At 46.4% G+C, this 17,189-nt stretch overlaps 1 protein-coding gene across 4 annotated transcripts in view; it reads left to right on the top strand.

Annotated features, from left to right (window-relative positions):
- The window catches only part of LOC106580682 (dedicator of cytokinesis protein 10), a 165,343-nt gene that overhangs the window by 84,019 nt on the left and 64,135 nt on the right, over positions 1 to 17,189 (top strand). For all 4 annotated transcript variants that reach the window (XM_082966458.1, XM_014162004.3, XM_082966456.1 and 1 more), the window contains exons 5-17: positions 1,467 to 1,539; positions 2,106 to 2,234; positions 6,500 to 6,634; positions 7,636 to 7,834; positions 11,520 to 11,605; positions 12,607 to 12,690; positions 12,960 to 13,118; positions 13,578 to 13,811; positions 13,987 to 14,109; positions 15,128 to 15,210; positions 15,398 to 15,520; positions 15,831 to 15,910; positions 16,293 to 16,480. In XM_082966458.1, coding sequence (XP_082822584.1) covers positions 1,467 to 1,539; positions 2,106 to 2,234; positions 6,500 to 6,634; positions 7,636 to 7,834; positions 11,520 to 11,605; positions 12,607 to 12,690; positions 12,960 to 13,118; positions 13,578 to 13,811; positions 13,987 to 14,109; positions 15,128 to 15,210; positions 15,398 to 15,520; positions 15,831 to 15,910; positions 16,293 to 16,480 — 1,696 coding nt within the window. The remainder of the gene's footprint in view (positions 1 to 1,466; positions 1,540 to 2,105; positions 2,235 to 6,499; positions 6,635 to 7,635; positions 7,835 to 11,519; positions 11,606 to 12,606; positions 12,691 to 12,959; positions 13,119 to 13,577; positions 13,812 to 13,986; positions 14,110 to 15,127; positions 15,211 to 15,397; positions 15,521 to 15,830; positions 15,911 to 16,292; positions 16,481 to 17,189) is intronic.

The raw sequence follows: 17,189 nt of genomic DNA, 5'->3' as shown, positions 1-17,189 counted from the left end.
TTTCAATGCCCTGGCTGAGGGAAGAATGTTCTCACCCAAGATTTGACGGTACATGGCCCCGTCCATTATCCCTTTGATGCGGTGAAGTTGTCCTGTCCCCTTATCAGAAAAACACCCCCAAAGCATAATGTTTCCACCTCCATGTTTGACGGTGGAGATGGTGTTCTTGGGGTCATAGGCAGCATTCCTCCTCCTCCAAACACGGCGAGTTGAGTTGATGCCAAAGAGCTCCATTTTGGTCTCATCTGACCACAACACCAGTTGTCCTCTGAATCATTCAGATGTTCATTGGCAAACTTCAAAACGGGCATGTATATGTATTCTTGAGCAGGGGGACCTTGCGGGCGCTGCAGGATTTCAGTCCTTCACGGTGTAGTGTGTTACCAATTGTTTTCTTGGTGACTATGGTCCCAGCTGCCTTGAGATCATTGACAAGATCCTCCCGTGTAGTTCTGGGCTGATTCCTCACCGTTCTCATGATCATTGCAACCCCACGAGGTGAGATCTTACATGGAGCCCCAGGCCGAGGGATAGACAGTTCTTTTGTGTTTCTTCCGTTTGTGAATAATCGCACCAAATGTTGTCACCTTCTCACCAAGCTGCTTGGCGATGGTCTTGTAGCCCATTCCAGCCTTGTGTAGGTCTACAATCTTGTCCCTGACATCCTTGGAGAGCTCTTTAGTCTTGGCCATGGTGGAGATTTTGGAATCTGATTGATTGATTGCTTCTGTGGACAGGTGTCTTTTTTACAGGTAACAAGCTGCGGTTAGGAGCACTCCCTTTAGGAGTGTGCTCCTATTCTCAGCTCGTTACCTGTATAAAAGACACCTGGGAGCCAGAAATCTTTCAGATTGAGAGGGGGTCAAATACTTATTTCCCTCATTAAAATGCAAATCAATTAATAACATTTTTGACATGCGTTTTTCTGGATATTTTTGTTGTTATTCTGTCTCTCACTGTTAAAATAAACCTACCATTAAAGTTATAGACTGATCCTTTCTTTATCAGTGGGCAAACGTACAAAATCAGCAGGGGATCAAATACTTTTTTCCCCCCACTGTAGGTACCGTACCTACCTTAGTTGTATGTAGTAGTACTTAGGTACTGTACCTACCTTAGTTGTATGTAGTAGTACTTAGGTACCGTACCTACCTTAGTTGTATGTGCAAAGTGTCATGGGTGTTGAATGTTGAACTGATCAGTGGTGGAAAAAGTACTCAATTGTAATACTTGAGTTAAACTAAAGATAATAGAATAGAAAATGACTCAATTAAAGTGAAAGTCACCGAGTACAACATAAGTATTTTTTCCTAGTTACTTTACACCACTGGAACTGATCCCCGTCTCCCGTTCCATCATTATTGATTTGTTATAAAGACGCGGTTATGAAGCCCACGAGACATGTTAATCACATACATGCCAAAGCAAACATAAAGAAACATATCAAATCTCTCTCTCCCTCACAGGAAGCTGTACAAGGCGGAGAAGTTGCCCTCCCACTCCTTTGAGATTGATCATGAAGACGTGGACAAGGATGAGGTCAGGCCTGTTTTCATGGATCCTATTCCCTTTAAATTCACTACCTTTGAACAGGGCCCATATGGCTCTGGTCAATAGTATTGCACTATATAGGGAATAGAGTGTCATTTGGGACTTAGCCTGAGTATGATGAATAGTCAGAGGCCATTGATTAGCCCTACTGTTAAACTGTCATGTCTGCTCGCATATTTCTACTCTGTTGTTTCTGGTCGAGGTCCATTGAGTACAAGCTTAATTCAATTGAATTCAACTGAGCCAGAATCAATGACTCTCCAAAAACAATATCCTCTATGGCTCATCCAGGTTCGGCTCTGTTACAGCAGGTGTATGTTCATGACAAATTAGGCAACATAGAATGAAATAGAACAAAGTAGCATATTGTATCTCGATGGCAGACATATTTAGACCTTGGTCATTGAGACATATTTGGTCCCAAATGGCACCCTTTGTAGTGCACTACTTTTGACCCGAGCCCTATAAAGTTAGTGCATTTCATCGAGACTAGTTTGCCACGTGGGATGTACCCTTCCAGCCTGATTTAAAGATGTCTGTTTTGGGTTTTGCAGGACACGACGTCTTTGTCCTCGTCTAAAGGAGGGGGAGGAGGAGGAGGAGGAGGGATCGGTGTGTTCCGATCGGGATGGCTCTATAAAGGGAACTTCAACAGCACTGTCAACAACAGCATCACTGTTCGGGTGAGGAAGTGTGCCACAGACTCCCCCACAATACCCCCCCCCCCCCAATTAAATTCAATTCAAAGGGCTTTATTGGCATGGGAAACATACACTATATATTGAAAGTATGTGGACACCCCTTCAAAATGAGTGGATTTGGCTATTTCAGCCACACCCGTTGCTGACAGGTGTATAGAATCGAGCACATAGCCATGCAATCTTCATAGACAAACATTTGCAGTAGAATGGCCTTACTGAAGAGGTCAGTGACTTTCAATGTGGCACCATCATAGAATGGTGTAAAGCTCATTGCCATTGGACTCTGGACCAGTAGAAACGCGTTCTCTGGAGTGATGAATCACGCGTCACCATCTGAAAGTCCGACGTGTGAATCTGGGTTTGGCGGATGCCAGGAAAACGCTACCTGCCCGAATGCATAGTGCCAACTGTAAAGTTTATTGGAGGAGGAATAATGGTCTGGGGCTGTTTTTCATGGTTCAGGCTAGGCCCCTTAGTTCCAGTGAAGGGAAATCTTAACGCTACAGCATACAATGACATTCTAGACGATTCTGTGCTTTCAACTTTGGGGCAACAGTTTGGGGAAGGCCTTTTCCTGTTTCAGCATGACAATGCCCCTGTGCACAAAGCGAGGTCCATACAGAAATGGTTTGTTGAGATCATTGTGGAAGAACATGACTGGCCTGCACAGAGCCCTGACCTCAACCCCATCGAACACCTTTGGGATGAATTGGAACGCCGACTGCGAGCAATATCAGTGCCCGACCTCACTAATGCTCGTGGTTAAATTGAAGCAAGTCCCCGCAGCAATGTTGTCACGACTGTCTTCGTCTTCTGACGATATTGCGAAATCGTCGTCTGAAAAGGTAGACCAATACGCAGCGAATGTCGTGTTCATTTTTGAATTTAATTAATTGCTCACGTGAACACTATACAAAAAATAATAAACAATGACAGTACAACAGTTTTGCAGGCTATCCTAACGCAGTGCAAAAGCAATCTCCCACAAATCCCAAACACACCCTAATATATGGGACTCTCAATCAAAGGCAAAGAGAAAACACCTGCCTTCAATTGAGAGTCCCAACCCCAATTAATCAAACATAGAAACACAGACTACCTAGACTAGACATAGAATTACCTAAACATAGATCATAACCCAAAAACCCGGAAATACTAAATCAAACGCCCTTTTCCCAAAACACCACCCTGAACCACATAAAACAAATACCCTCTGCCACGTCCTGACCAAACTACAATACCAATTAACCCTTATACTGGCCAGGACGTGACAGTACCCCCCCCCCCCCCCCCCCCCTTAAAGGTGCTAACCCCGGAAGCACCTTAACAAAAATAACCCCAAACAACACCAAAATAAAAATTCCCCCCTACTAAAGGGAAGGAAGGGAGGGTGGCTGCCGTCAATGACGGCACTGTGCTACAGCCCCCCTCCCCAACCCACCTATATCAGGAGGTGGCTCCGGTTCAGGCCGTTCCAGGCAGTCGGGCCACTCTGGCAGTTCAGGGCAGTCTGGGCACTCCGGCAGTTCAGGGCAGTCTGGGCACTCCGGCAGTTCAGGGCAGTCTGGGCACTCCGGCAGTTCAGGGCAGTCTGGGCACTCCGGCAGTTCAGGGCAGTCTGGGCACTCCGGCAGTTCAGGGCAGTCTGGGCACTCCGGCAGTTCAGGGCAGTCTGGGCACTCCGGCAGTTCAGGGCAGTCTGGGCACTCCGGCAGTTCAGGGCAGTCTGGGCACTCCGGCAGTTCAGGGCAGTCTGGGCACTCCGGCAGTTCAGGGCAGTCTGGGCACTCCGGCAGTTCAGGGCAGTCTGGGCACTCCGGCAGTCTGGGCACTCTGGCGACTGTTGACTGGCGGGCGGCTCTGGCGACTGTTGACTGGCGGGCGGCTCTGGCGACTGTTGACTGGCGGGCGGCTCTGGCGACTGTTGACTGGCGGGCGGCTCTGGCGACTGTTGACTGGCGGGCGGCTCTGGCGACTGTTGACTGGCGGGCGGCTCTGGCGACTTTTGACTGGCGGGCAGCTCTGGTGACTTTTGACTGGCGGGCAGCTCTGGTGACTGTTGATTGGCGAGGCTGGGTTTACGCACTTGAAGCCTGGTGCGTGGTGCTGGTACTGGGCGTACCAGATTGGGAACACGCACCTCCAGGCTAGTGCGGGGAGCGGGAACAGGACGAGTCGGACTGGGTTGATGCACTTCCGGGTCCGCACGAGAGACAGGAGCTGGAAACCCAGGGCTATGGAGGCGCACAGTCGGTCTAGATCTTACCTCCTGCACAACCCGTCTTGGCTGGATGGAACTAGTAGCCCTGTACGAGCGGGGTGCTTGTACAGGGCAGACTGGGCTGTGCAGGGGCCTGATGGTAGCCGTACGTAGAGCGGGAGTTGGGTAGCCTGGTCCTCGGAGGCGTACCGGCGACCAGATGCGCTGCGCAGGCATCCTCCTACCAGGCTGGATGCCCGCTCTAGCACGGCACCTGCGAGGGGCTGGAATAACGCGCACCGGACTGTGCGTGCGTATGGGTGTGAGAGTGCGCTCCTCAGCGAAACATGGTGCTCTCCACCTCATACGCTCCTCCATATAACCACGGATAGCTGGCTTCCGGCTCTTCCTATGCCTTGCCAAACTACCCGTGTGCCCCCCCCAAAAAAATTATTGGGGGTGCCTCTCGTGCTTCAACGCCAGTCGTGTTCCTCGGAAACTTTCCCGGTCCATACCAGCCTTACTCCATGGGCCTTCTCCGGCCATAACCTGCTCCCATGTCCATCTCTCCCCATAGTCCGTATCCTGAGCGTGCTGCTCCTCTCTCCGCTGCTTGGTCTTGGTTTGGTGGGAGATTCTGTCACGACTGTCTTCGTCTTCTGACGATATTGCGAAATCGTCGTCTGAAAAGGTAGACCAATACGCAGCGAATGTCGTGTTCATTTTTGAATTTAATTAATTGCTCACGTGAACACTATACAAAAAATAATAAACAATGACAGTGCAACAGTTTTGCAGGCTATCCTAACGCAGTGCAAAAGCAATCTCCCACAAATCACAAACACACCCTAATATATGGGACTCAATCAAAGGCAAAGAGAAAACACCTGCCTTCAATTGAGAGTCCCAACCCCAATTAATCAAACATAGAAACACAGACTACCTAGACTAGACATAGAATTACCTAAACATAGATCATAACCCAAAAACCCGGAAATACTAAATCAAACGCCCTTTTCCCAAAACACCACCCTGAACCACATAAAACAAATACCCTCTGCCACGTTCTGACCAAACTACAATACCAATTAACCCTTATACTGGCCAGGACGTGACAAATGTTCTAACATCTAGTGGAAAGACTTCCCAGAAGAGTGGAGGCTGTTATAGCAAACCATCTCCATGTTAATGCCCATGATTTTGGAATGAGATGTTCGACGAGCAGGTGTCCACATACTTGTTGTAGTGTATGTTTACATTGCCAAAGCAAGTGAAATAGATTACAAACAAAAGTGAAATTTTCTAATTCTTTGTGGTTCTGTCTCTCGTGCTCTCTCTTTGGTGCCATTCTTCCTCTCGCTCTACCTCTTGCTCTCTCTGTCTGTCTGTCTCTCTCTCTCTCTCTCTGATGCCTGTACTCCTCTCTTTGGCGTTTCTTCCGCTCTCTCCACCATCTTTTTTTTAACCTCGTCGTAGGACTTTTTTCTACTACATTCCTCTTTCTCTCACACACACACACACTCTCACACACACACATTTCTTGACTCTCTCTATCGTCTCACTCTTTTCCTGGTCTCCCTCTCAGCCTCTCCCTCCCATTCTGTCTTCTGAAAAAGCAGACTCTTAGTCAGACCGGCCCTGCAGGGTCCTGGCACTTTTTTATGACCTCATCAGTCCCCTGTGGCTTTAAGTTATGGCCTGTCTCTTCTAAAGAGACTTTGTGTCAATGTAGAGCACCGCTGGCCCAGGCCATGTCCAATTTACTGTCACACGGGTTACATATTCAGTGGCTGCGTCCCAAATGGCACCCTGTTCCCTATGTATTGCACCACAACTTTATACAGAGCCCTACCCATAGGGCCCTGGTCAAAAGTAGTGCACTTTATAGGGAATAGGGTGCCATTTGGGACAGAACCTCAGATCACGTACTGTGGTGACACGTTCAGTGATGAACGGAGGGTGTTATTGTCTGGGTTAGGGTGACTACGTCTTTATTGCCTGTAATTGATGTTGATGGGGTTGTATTTTTATTTTGACGTCCTTGTAGTCGTTCAAAAGGAGGTACTTCCAGCTGACACAGCTGACTGATAACTCCTACATCATGAACTTTTACAAAGATGAGAAGATCTCCAAAGAACCGAAGGGCTGCATCTTCCTGGACTCATGTACCGGTGTGGTTCAGGTGGGTAGACGATGATGGAGTCCCAATAGACTGTGAAATTAGATTTGCACACACACATTCGGGGACACACACACACACACACACACACACACACACACACACACGTGTGCATGCACAAATACATGCACACACCACACATATAGATTGACACACTTGCTAGCTGTAGAACGCCACTGGCACACATTAAAACCAGTTCCCTATAGACTATCCAATCGAGGAGCTCGGAGTGTTGCAACTTTCCCTAGCTAAGACTCTTGAGAGGAAATGAACTGAACAAAAATATAAACGCAATAAGTTAAGTGTTGGTCCCATGTTTCATAAGCAGCAAACCAAAATCTTAGAAATGTTTCATATGCTCTAAAAGATTATTTCTCTCACAGATTTGTTTACAACCCTGTTTGTGAGCATTTCTCCTTTGCCAAGATAATCCATCCACCTGACAGGTGTGGCATATCAAGAAGCTGATTAAACAGCTGAGGAGTACTTCTGTCTGTACTAAAGCCCTTTTGTGGGGGAAAACTCATCGTGATTGGCTGGGCATGGCTCCCCAGTGGGCGGGCTTATGCCCTCCCAGGCCCACCCATGGTTGCACCCTTGCCCAGTCATGTGAAATCCATAAATTAGGGCCTAATTCATGTATTTCAATTGACTGATTTCTACTGTAACTCAGTAGAAATGTAGAAATTGTTGCATGTTGTGTATATTTTTTGGTTCAGTATAGGTGTAGTCAGGTCTATAAATGCAGCAGGAAGGCTACCAAAGAACTCTTAACTGTGTCCCAAATGGCACCGTATTCCCTACATAGTGCACAACTTATGACCAGAGCCTTATGGGTTATTGTAACACAATGTTACAATACGGATACGATATGGTAAGATACGATAGGAGATTTCACAGACGCAACTAGTCGTGCACTACCCAAATGCACAAAATTCACTAATTTACTGACCTGTCTGTCAAACTACTGTGCGAACTAACACTAACCAAAACACCCCCTGTAGAACAACCGTCTGAGGAAGTACGCCTTTGAGCTGAAGATGAACGAGGTGACGTACTTCGTGCTGGCGGCGGAGAGCGAGCAGGACATGGAGGAGTGGATCAGTACGTTGACCCGGATCCTCCAGATCAGCCCCAACGACGGCCCCACCCCACTGACGCAGCTGGACCGTAAGAATGTAGACCTCATCGACACACGGCATGGTGAGTACTCTGGACCTCCATACAGATTCAGGATCAGCTTCCCCTCCCCCAATCCTAACCGTTACCATTAGTGGGGGGAAATGCTAAACTCACCCAAGATCAGCGTCTAGATGCAACTTCCCCCTACATCTACTCTGGACCTGGTTCCGGTTTATTAGGACACAGTGTAGTAAAACATTTCGCAACGGATAATGAGAAAGAGTGTTTCTTATTTTGACGAGCCCAGATAGTACCTCACTCCATTTTCAACCGTTTTTCTTCCGTGTGCCTACTGAACACGACCCTGATGATGAGAAGAGACACACACATCGTAACGTGTCTTGAAAACAAGACTTGAAAAAAAACATCTCGAGGAAGATGTTCGCTGACCGTTTGCTGTCTCCCACGGTGATGTAGTATCACTGAGTTTCATAGAAAATAACTTATGGGTGCAGCAAATGCTGAGTGGACATATTCCTTTTTATTTCTACTTAGATCCTGACACCTAAGCCTCATAGCCCCAGAGTGGGAGAGGAAAGAGTAGAGTAGAGGAGTTTCGAATATAGATTAGAATATGCCCACCAGAACCCGAGCCTGGTTCCAGATCTGTTTGTGCTGTCTAGCCAACTTCTTATGTATTCGGCTTGACCATGACCATAGGAGTTGGTAAGACAGCACAAACAGACCTGGGACCAGGCTACCATAGCCCTAGGGTTGATTACAGAACCATAACAGTGAAATAACATCATACTTAACGAAGTGGCAGAACACATTTGCTGTAATTGAAGTCTGGTATTTATAATGACTGTAGGATATTCTGCCACGGCTAAGTTGAGACTTAATGTGCGGTGACTTGATCCTCATTGTTAGTGTTACACCAGGAAATTGGACCGGACACAAGGCAAAACACTCCAACTCGGTTTTTATAGCTTAAACGTAGTAAAAAAAAGCCTCAGTGTGGAATATAGCCGTAGTCATCATGGCTCTGTGTTGCTGTACTAACATGAGGTTAAATCAAGTTCGGCGTACTAACTGACCTGAGCCTTATTAGCCATTAAGCTCTGTATAATATCACCTGGAGGTGGTGTGGTGTACAGTTTCATCAACCGGCGCTGGCTGGTGGAGCTCCCAGGGCTAATCCAGAAACTAACAAGTCATGCTTAGTTAGTGATTATCCAGGAGTAGGAGTAGTGGTGGCTATTCAACAACCTGATGGTCTGGGGGTAGAAGCTGTTGGCCATTCTGTTAGTTTGAGCCATGGTGCTCTTGTACTGCCCGTGCCTGAGTGATGGAAGCGGGGAGAACAGGTCGTGGCTCGCGTGGCTGAGGTCCCTGGGGACAGGGTGAATTTCTTCAGCCTCCTGACAGTTGCTGTCGGTCCTTATTCTTCACAGTGTCCATGTGGTTTGACCATTTCAGCTCCTCTGAGATGTCTAATCATTTCATTCCGAACAGAACCACTGTTCTGACCAGAAAAATAAAGTTCTGAACCGGTTCAACCCCCCAAAAAAGTACCCGTTTATAACGTTCCTTTCTGTTCCTTTTTTAACCTGTGAAATCTACAGTTTTTTTTAAACGTTTAGCTCATTACATTACTTCACCAATCAGTGCAGATAGAGCAGGCAAGCTAGTTGTTTACAGGCGTCATGGAAAGACAAGTGTAGCCTATGGTGCAAGATGAGACTGACATTTTAAGGGTGGGGAGAGAGCGAGAGGGTTACATTATCTGAATTAGGTCCGCAGAATTATACCCAGGAGGAGCGGCATCTACTGTATGAAGGAACTTTGAATGTCCTTTGAGTTAGTTAGCTAACAAGCTTGTGTGTGAGAGCACCGCCAGACTTAAAAACACGTCTTACCTTTTTGTAGTTAATAAATCCAGCGTGAAACGTGCCAACTAATCCGTAACTAGTATTGAAAAAGTGAATCCATTCTTCTCTAGCTAATAAAACATCCATATCTTCACATGCTTCTAACGTCAGTACAGTAGCCTACAGTATGCTTCGGAGGGGCAGGTAGCCTAAACACGCATACACAAAGATTTTCAGCTCGTAGACAGATGCTGGAATAAGTTTCTGAGTGACAGAGTGGGGGCTTTGCATAGGTGCTTTTGTTGCGTGCCTGGAATGTAAAATAAAGTTATTACCGGTTTCCATGCTTTTAAAATAACAGTTCTCTTCTGGAGCTATATGGATCACTTTTGTTCCCGGTTCCATTTCAGTTCCTTGAAAAATGACTTATTTTCCGGTTTTCGGTTCTGTTCCCTGAACTGGTTCCAACCCTTGGGACGAGGTAATGTTGCCTACCTTCACCACCTGGGTGCGGCCTGTCAGGAAGTCCAGGACCCACTTGCATTGGGAGGAGTTCAGTCCCAGGGCTGTGAGCTCTGTGGTGAGCTTAGAGAGCACTAGGGTATTGAAGGCCGAGCTGTAGTCGATCAACAGCATCCTCACATATGCATTCTTCTTGTCCAGGTGGGTGAGGGCAGTGTGCAGTGCAATGGTGATTGCGTCCTCCGTGGATCTGTCGGGGCGGTATGCAAATTCGAAAGGGTGGAGTGTGTCAAGGGAAGAAGGAGGTTATGTGGTCTTTGACTCTCGAAGCACTTCATGATGACGGAAGTGAGTGCTACGGGACGGTAGTCATTCAGTTCAGTTACATTCCCTTTCTTGAGCACAGGGATGATAGCTAGAGAGAGTTTGAAAATGTCAGAAAACACATCAACTAGCTGGTCTGCACATGCTCTGAGGACGCGGCTAGGGACGCCATCTGGGCCAGCAGCTTTGCGAGGGTTAACACATTTGAATGACTTACATTTTATTTATTTATCTTATTTTACCTTTATTTAACTAGGCAAGTCAGTTAAGAACAAAGTCTTATTTTCAATGACGGCCTAGGAACAGTGTGTTAACTGCCTTGTTCAGGGGCAGAACGACAGATTTTTACCTTGTCAGCTCGGGGATTCTAACCACTAGAGCGTTGGACTTGGACTTCCTCCTACCGTAAGCATGTAGCCCTTGTCCTTAGGGGCTCTCCTCGGCAGCTCAGAGTTGTTTTGCATGAACCGTGAGAAAAAGGTGTTTAGCTGTCTTTTTGTAATCTGTGATCGTTAGAAACCCCTGCCATATCCGACCCGCTGAATTGCTCCTCCACTTTCTCCCTATACTTGTGTCTCGCCATCTTGATCGATCTTCGTTGGTCGAATTTGTTCTGTTTAACCATGCAATGAGAGAAGAGGTGCAGCATCAGCAGACCTAATACACATTCAGGGCTCTGCACTACTTCTGCTCTTTCTGTGTCTCTCTCTCTCTCTCTCTCTCTCTCTCTCTCTCTCTCTCTCTCTCTCTCTCTCTCTCTCTCTCTCTCTCTCTTTCTTTCTTTCTTTCTTTCTCTATTCCCCCTTCCCCTTCTCTCTCTCTCTCTCCTACCCACCCATCCCGCTCTCTCTTTCTATGTGAAAGAAAACAGCTGTCTATTTCCATCCCTCTCTTTGTGTGCGGCCTCCTTTACAGTACCACATAAAAGGTTGACATACACTGGCTGAATGGAGGGATGGTAGTGAAAGGATAAACACATACAGAAAGCTCCATTAGAGGCCAGGGAAGGCCAGTGTGAGAGAGAGAGAGCGCTCCCCTACTCCCCCTCTCCTCCCCACCTCTCCCCACCGGAGATATTACCTGTAACTGTCTGTCTCTTTCCCCACCAGACGTGTGTGATCTGTCTCTAAGCGACGTGTGTTTACCTGAGAATGAAGAGACGACAGAGAGCGGCATCAACCCTGAGCTGGCCAAGGTGGGTGTGTGGAGATGTAATTTGACCCGTAAAAAATTATCAATGCTTCTACTTGTATTATGCTAATTTCAAATCAAATTGTATTTGTCACATGCGCCGAATACAACAGGTGTAGACCTTACAGTGAAATGCTTACTTACAAGCCCTTAACCAACAATGCAGTTTTAAGAAAATACCTAAAAAAAAGTAAGAGATAAGAATAACAAAAAATTGAAGAGCAGCAGTAAATAACAATAGCGGGCTATATACAGGGGGTACCGATACAGAGTCAATATACGGGGGCACCGGTGTCAAGGTAATTGAGGTAATATGCACATGTAGGTAGAGTTATTCAAGTGACTATGCATAGAGGGGGGGGGGTGCAATGCAAATAGTCTGGGTAGCCATTTGATTAGCTGTTCAGGAGTTTTATGGCTTGGGGGTAGAAGCTGTTTAGGACCCTCTTGGACTTAGACTTGGCGCTCCGGTACCATTTGCTGTGCGGTAGCAGAGAGAACAGTCTATGACTAGGGTGGCTGGAGTCTTTTACAATTTTTAGGGCCTTCCTCTGACACCGCCTGGTATAGAGGTCCTGGATGGCAGGAAGCTTGGCCCTGGTGATGTACTGGGCCGTACGCACTACCCTCTGTAGTGCTTTGCGTTTGGAGGCCGAGCAGTTGCCATACCAGGCAGTGATGCAACCCGTCAGGATGCTCTCGATGGTGCAACTGTAAAACCTTTTGAGGATCTGAGGAACCATGACAAATCTTTTCAGTCTCCTGAGGGGGAATAGGTTTTGTTGTGCTCTCTTCACGACTGTCTTGGTGTGCTTGGACCATGTTAGTTTGTTGGTGATGTGGATGCCAAGGAACTTGAAGATCTCAAACTGCCCCACTACAGCCCCGTCGATAAGAATGGGGGCGTACTCGGTCCTCCTTTTCCTGTAGTTCTCCTTTAGTATATATTCTGTATATTCTGTATTTTATTTGTGGTGATATCTTCTCTCTTTCTCTCTCTCTCAGTATTTCTCTGAAACTGAGGAGGTGGTCCGGTCGGCCAGAAGAGAAGAGAGGCTCAACCTGTTCTCCCTGGACCCTGACACCCCGGTAGGTAGTGTTTAGGGGTTAATACACTGACACTGTAGGTACAGTATAGGGGTTAACACACCTTGTGCAGAACTGTTGGTGGTACAGTACTGCACAATTCACCTGTTAATGAAGTACTGTTAGGTCAGCGATGGTAATCTCTGTCCCAGGAGGGCCTCTGTGTCTGCAGGCTTCTGGTCCAGACCAGTGCTTACACACCACAATCAACCTCAGCCCACTGATAGTCCAATTGTGTGCTCCTCCTCTGATGCTGTCTGGTTGCGTGTCAGGTGCTGAGGAGTTCGCGGGAGGAGTACCCTAGGGGTGAGGGCCACCCAGTCCGTCCCTTCGAGGAGAAGCTGGGTAGGAGGCTGATGATCGCCTGTGGATCCCTCAACCTGACGCTGCAGGGCTGCGTCAATGAGACCGAGACTGGTCCTGTCACCAACGTAAGACCCCCTTAAAACCACAAGCACACCACCACCATCTCACACACTCGCGCACACACGCACAGTTCTCCATAGAGGTAGACTTAGCATGGGTGACGTTGCGACTAACAGCGCCGCAGATATTGAGATGCGCTCATGCGTTACATACTGATAGTGCTCAATGGTCTAAACACTTTTCACTCTGTTGTTTACTGTGCTGCGATGGATGATCCTAGATCAGATATTGAGTGCAGTGGTCACTGGAAAAATGAATAGCGCTCATCTTTTGAATGATTTGCTTGGTGCAATACTTATGCTAACGCTTACGGGAGTGGGAATAAGAGAAGGTTTGAATCCTAATCAACCTGCCTACAAATTGTTTGAAGTACAGTAGAACAACATGGCAAGCATGTCAAAGCTGTGTGCTGGAAAACCTTGGTAAAGCCCTGGTGCTCATCACATGTAATATATCCCCATCAGATTGAGCCCTTCTTTGTGACTGTGGCCCTGCTGGATGTGCGTGAGGGAAGGAAGGTGTCGGCTGACTTCCACGTTGACCTGAACCACGAGACGGTGCGTCAGATGCTGGGTGGGGCTGGGTCGGGAGGGCCCGGGGCGGGGCAGGAGAATGGCCTGAGCTCCCCTGCAGAGAAGAGACCTGGAGACTGTCACCTCAGCCTGGACCTGGACGACTGGCTCCGCTTCCCCAAACAGGTACGCTACAGCAACGCTCCGGAGGAAGTTTCCCAAAGGTGCAGATCTAGGATCAGTTTCAGCAACACACAGAGGGGATGGGGCAGAACTGGGAATGTCATAGGGAGAAAAGAGAGATACTTACTCCTTTCTTCTGTGTGTGTGTGTGTGTGTGTGTGTGTGTGTGTACACGCAGGCCATCTTCTCAGTGACACACCCCCACACAGACATTGTTCTAGTGGCGAGGGTGGAGAAGGTGCTGATGGGAAATATTGCCGCGGGAACAGAGCCGTACATCAAGAACACAGACTCCAGCAAGGTGACGCAACTCTACATCACAGTTAAATTCTCTCTAACTATCCCCCCTCACCTTTATAGCCTATTTCCTATGGGTAGGGTTGACAAATTCGGGTAACTTTCCCCAAGTTCCCATTTTTTCCAGAAATGTATTTATTTATTTAATTGAAGTTTTGCGGGATGGAATCTCTTGAGATGCACAATCTCATTTTCAAGTGTACTTAGAAACAAGAATAATATGGCAAATACTTTGTAATAATAATAATAATAACAATGAAATAACAATAATAAAAAACTAAAACTTACATTAACAGCTAAAAAAAAGAAAAAAATACTAATAGACTTGCAGCTAATAAAAACTACAAATCCAGGATAGAAGTATCTTGGAATCAGGAGGTAATAAGCAGGAAATCTATGAATCCTCCAAGCAGGAAAAAAATGGAAATTTGGGGAAATTACAGGAATTGTGTAACTCTACCTATGGACAATCTATTATGGAACATAAGTTGAAGGGAGTCAGTGTGTAGAACAATGTACAGTAAAACACAGCTTGTTTTCCCCAGGCCCTTAGTAGTGAAACAGCTGTATGCACAACCTTTACAGGGTCTTTCCAGTGAGATTTCTTGTAAAGCTCTATTTAAATTCCCCTTAATCACACAGGAAATCAGATGGTTTGGAAATACATTTTTCCTCATAGATTTTCCAATACTTTTTTCCAAGATGCCCCCATAGAATTCCACAGAGTGGAATTCTGAAATCCTGGCCTTTGTTTGGGAAGTTGAGTGGATGAGCAGACGAGAGCGCTGCGCCTCCTGCCAGGTTCATGACACCCCTGATGATTTAGACTTGCAATGTATCTACATCAAGTATAATTTACTGGTGTTTTCCCGAAACCCACCGGCAGACTTCAAGAATATCAACAATGCTTCCCCTTTTTAAAGTAATGTTTCCTTCTCTCTGACTCTCACTTTCATTCTCTCTCCCCCACTCTGCCCTCCTCTCTCTCTCCATCTCGCTCTCTGTTCCTTGTCCCTTTGAAGACGGTTCAAAAGATGCTGAAATCCAACAAGCAGTTCTGCAGTAAACTGGGGAAGTACCACATGCCCTTTGCCTGGTGCATCAGGTGAGGGACACTGAGCCACACTGTTTTCTGTAATCCTACTCTCTCCATATCCAATTATTGACCTTTTTTCGCCTTTAATGATCAAACTGCATCACACGGATGTCTATAAAGGTGTAGGTAATTGATAAGTATCTTACACTCTAAACTATCTTCCTGTCTGTCTGTCTTGTCTTGCTGTCTGTCTCAGGTCTGTGTTTAAGGACAATCAGGGGACAGTGGACCGGGATTCTCGCTTCTCGCCCCTCTTCAAACAGGAGAGCAACAAGATCTCCACCGAAGATCTCATCAAGCTGGTGTCTGAATACAGGAAGTAGGGCACCGAAAAGACATCAAGGTTGCGTCCCAAATGGCCTATTCCCTATTTAGTGCACAACATTTGACCAGAGCCCATAGGGCTCTAGTTGAAAGTAGTGCACTATATAGGGAATAAGTTGCCATTTGGGATGCAGACCAAATAATGTCAGTTCAACCCATGGTCCAGATCCCTTTTTAGGTCATAATTAGGTTGTAGAGTTTGTCATGACCACCTAACCTGACCTGGAAAACTCCTGGCCCTAGTCATAGTGAATGTATGGTGCTCACTGCTCACCCATTCTTTGGCTCTCTCTGTGTCTTTGCAGGGCTGAGAAGACCAGTAAACTGCAGACCATTCCAGGGAACCTGGACATCACTGTGGACTATGTCCCTATGGAGCATCCAAGTTAGTCCAACATTTTATGTTCTCTTTCTCTCTCTTTTCTCTTTCAAACTTCGACAAACCTCATGTCTCCCTTTCTCGTTCTCTCTCGCTCTCTCTCTCTCTTTCTACTGCTGATAGCCGTCAGTGTTACAGGTATTAGAAATGTCTTCTCTCTCGCTCTATCTATCTCTCTTTATTTTATCTCTTCTCGCTCTACCTCTCCCCTCTCTATCTCTATTTATACCCCTCTGTCTTTCTCTGTCTCCGTCTCTCTCTACTGTTTCTCTCTCTATCTCTCTTTCTACCTCTCGCTCTCTACTGTTGATAGTCATCAGTGTTACATGTATTACATATGTCCTCTCTCTCTCTCTCTCGCTCTCTCTCTCTCTCTGTCTGTCTGCAGACTGTGTGACGTCATCCTATGTGCCTGTTAAGCCCTTCGAGGACTGCAGCCAGCACCAGGCCACCGTGGAGGTGGAGGAGTTTGTCCAGGACTCCACCAAGTTCACCCAGCCTCACCACGTCTACAAGAACCACGTCTACGTCTACCCCCGACACCTCAAATATGACAGCCAGAAGAGCTTTGCCAAGGTACCGTATACACCCAAACCCACACACCACTTTTTTTATTTTCTTAATTTTTTTATGATTTATTATTAACCCCTCCACCAGGAGGACAAATATCTCAGCCACTCTCAGCCCATCCCACCTATCACCATAGACCACCCTTGTTTGGTTTCCATGTACCATATATTTTACAAAAAAATGTAACCTTTCTAATCATATATTATCCACAGATTGTGAGCTAAAGATGAAAAGCTTTCCTACGAGTATTATTATATTATTTATTGACTGACTATGGCTTTCCATATCGCCCAACACTGCTATTTGTAAGGTTGATTTTAAGTGCATGTTGTGATTTTCTTAACCCTTCCTGAACCTGTGACCAGAAACAAGCTACATAGGCAATACCAGAATAAATGATCTTTTGATTCTGTCTCTTCACAGCAAAATCTACAGAGCTGAGATTGTTGTATGCCCCATATATATATAGCATTCTGTTGGTGGCAAGACTTTTATATAGTCATTTAAATTGAAAACCTCGAAGGGTTGAATCAAGTGTAGTTTTTTGTACCAGTTCATAAAACCATGTGCCATGGAATTGGTACATTGAAAATCTCCTTCCATTTATTTTGCAACCTGTATGGCGCAGCTGTCAACATTTTTGTCCTCAGATGAAACTGCTATATTTTTCTATTTATGCCAGTTCCTTTCACCCAATTTGTCTTTTAATATATTG

The sequence above is a fragment of the Salmo salar genome, chromosome 20 (genome assembly GCF_965601325.2).
Source record: "Salmo salar chromosome 20, fSalSal1, whole genome shotgun sequence".
Lineage (NCBI taxonomy): Eukaryota > Metazoa > Chordata > Actinopteri > Salmoniformes > Salmonidae > Salmo > Salmo salar.
Note: the sequence above shows the minus strand (reverse complement) of the source record. Positions and strands in the feature narration are given on the sequence as shown.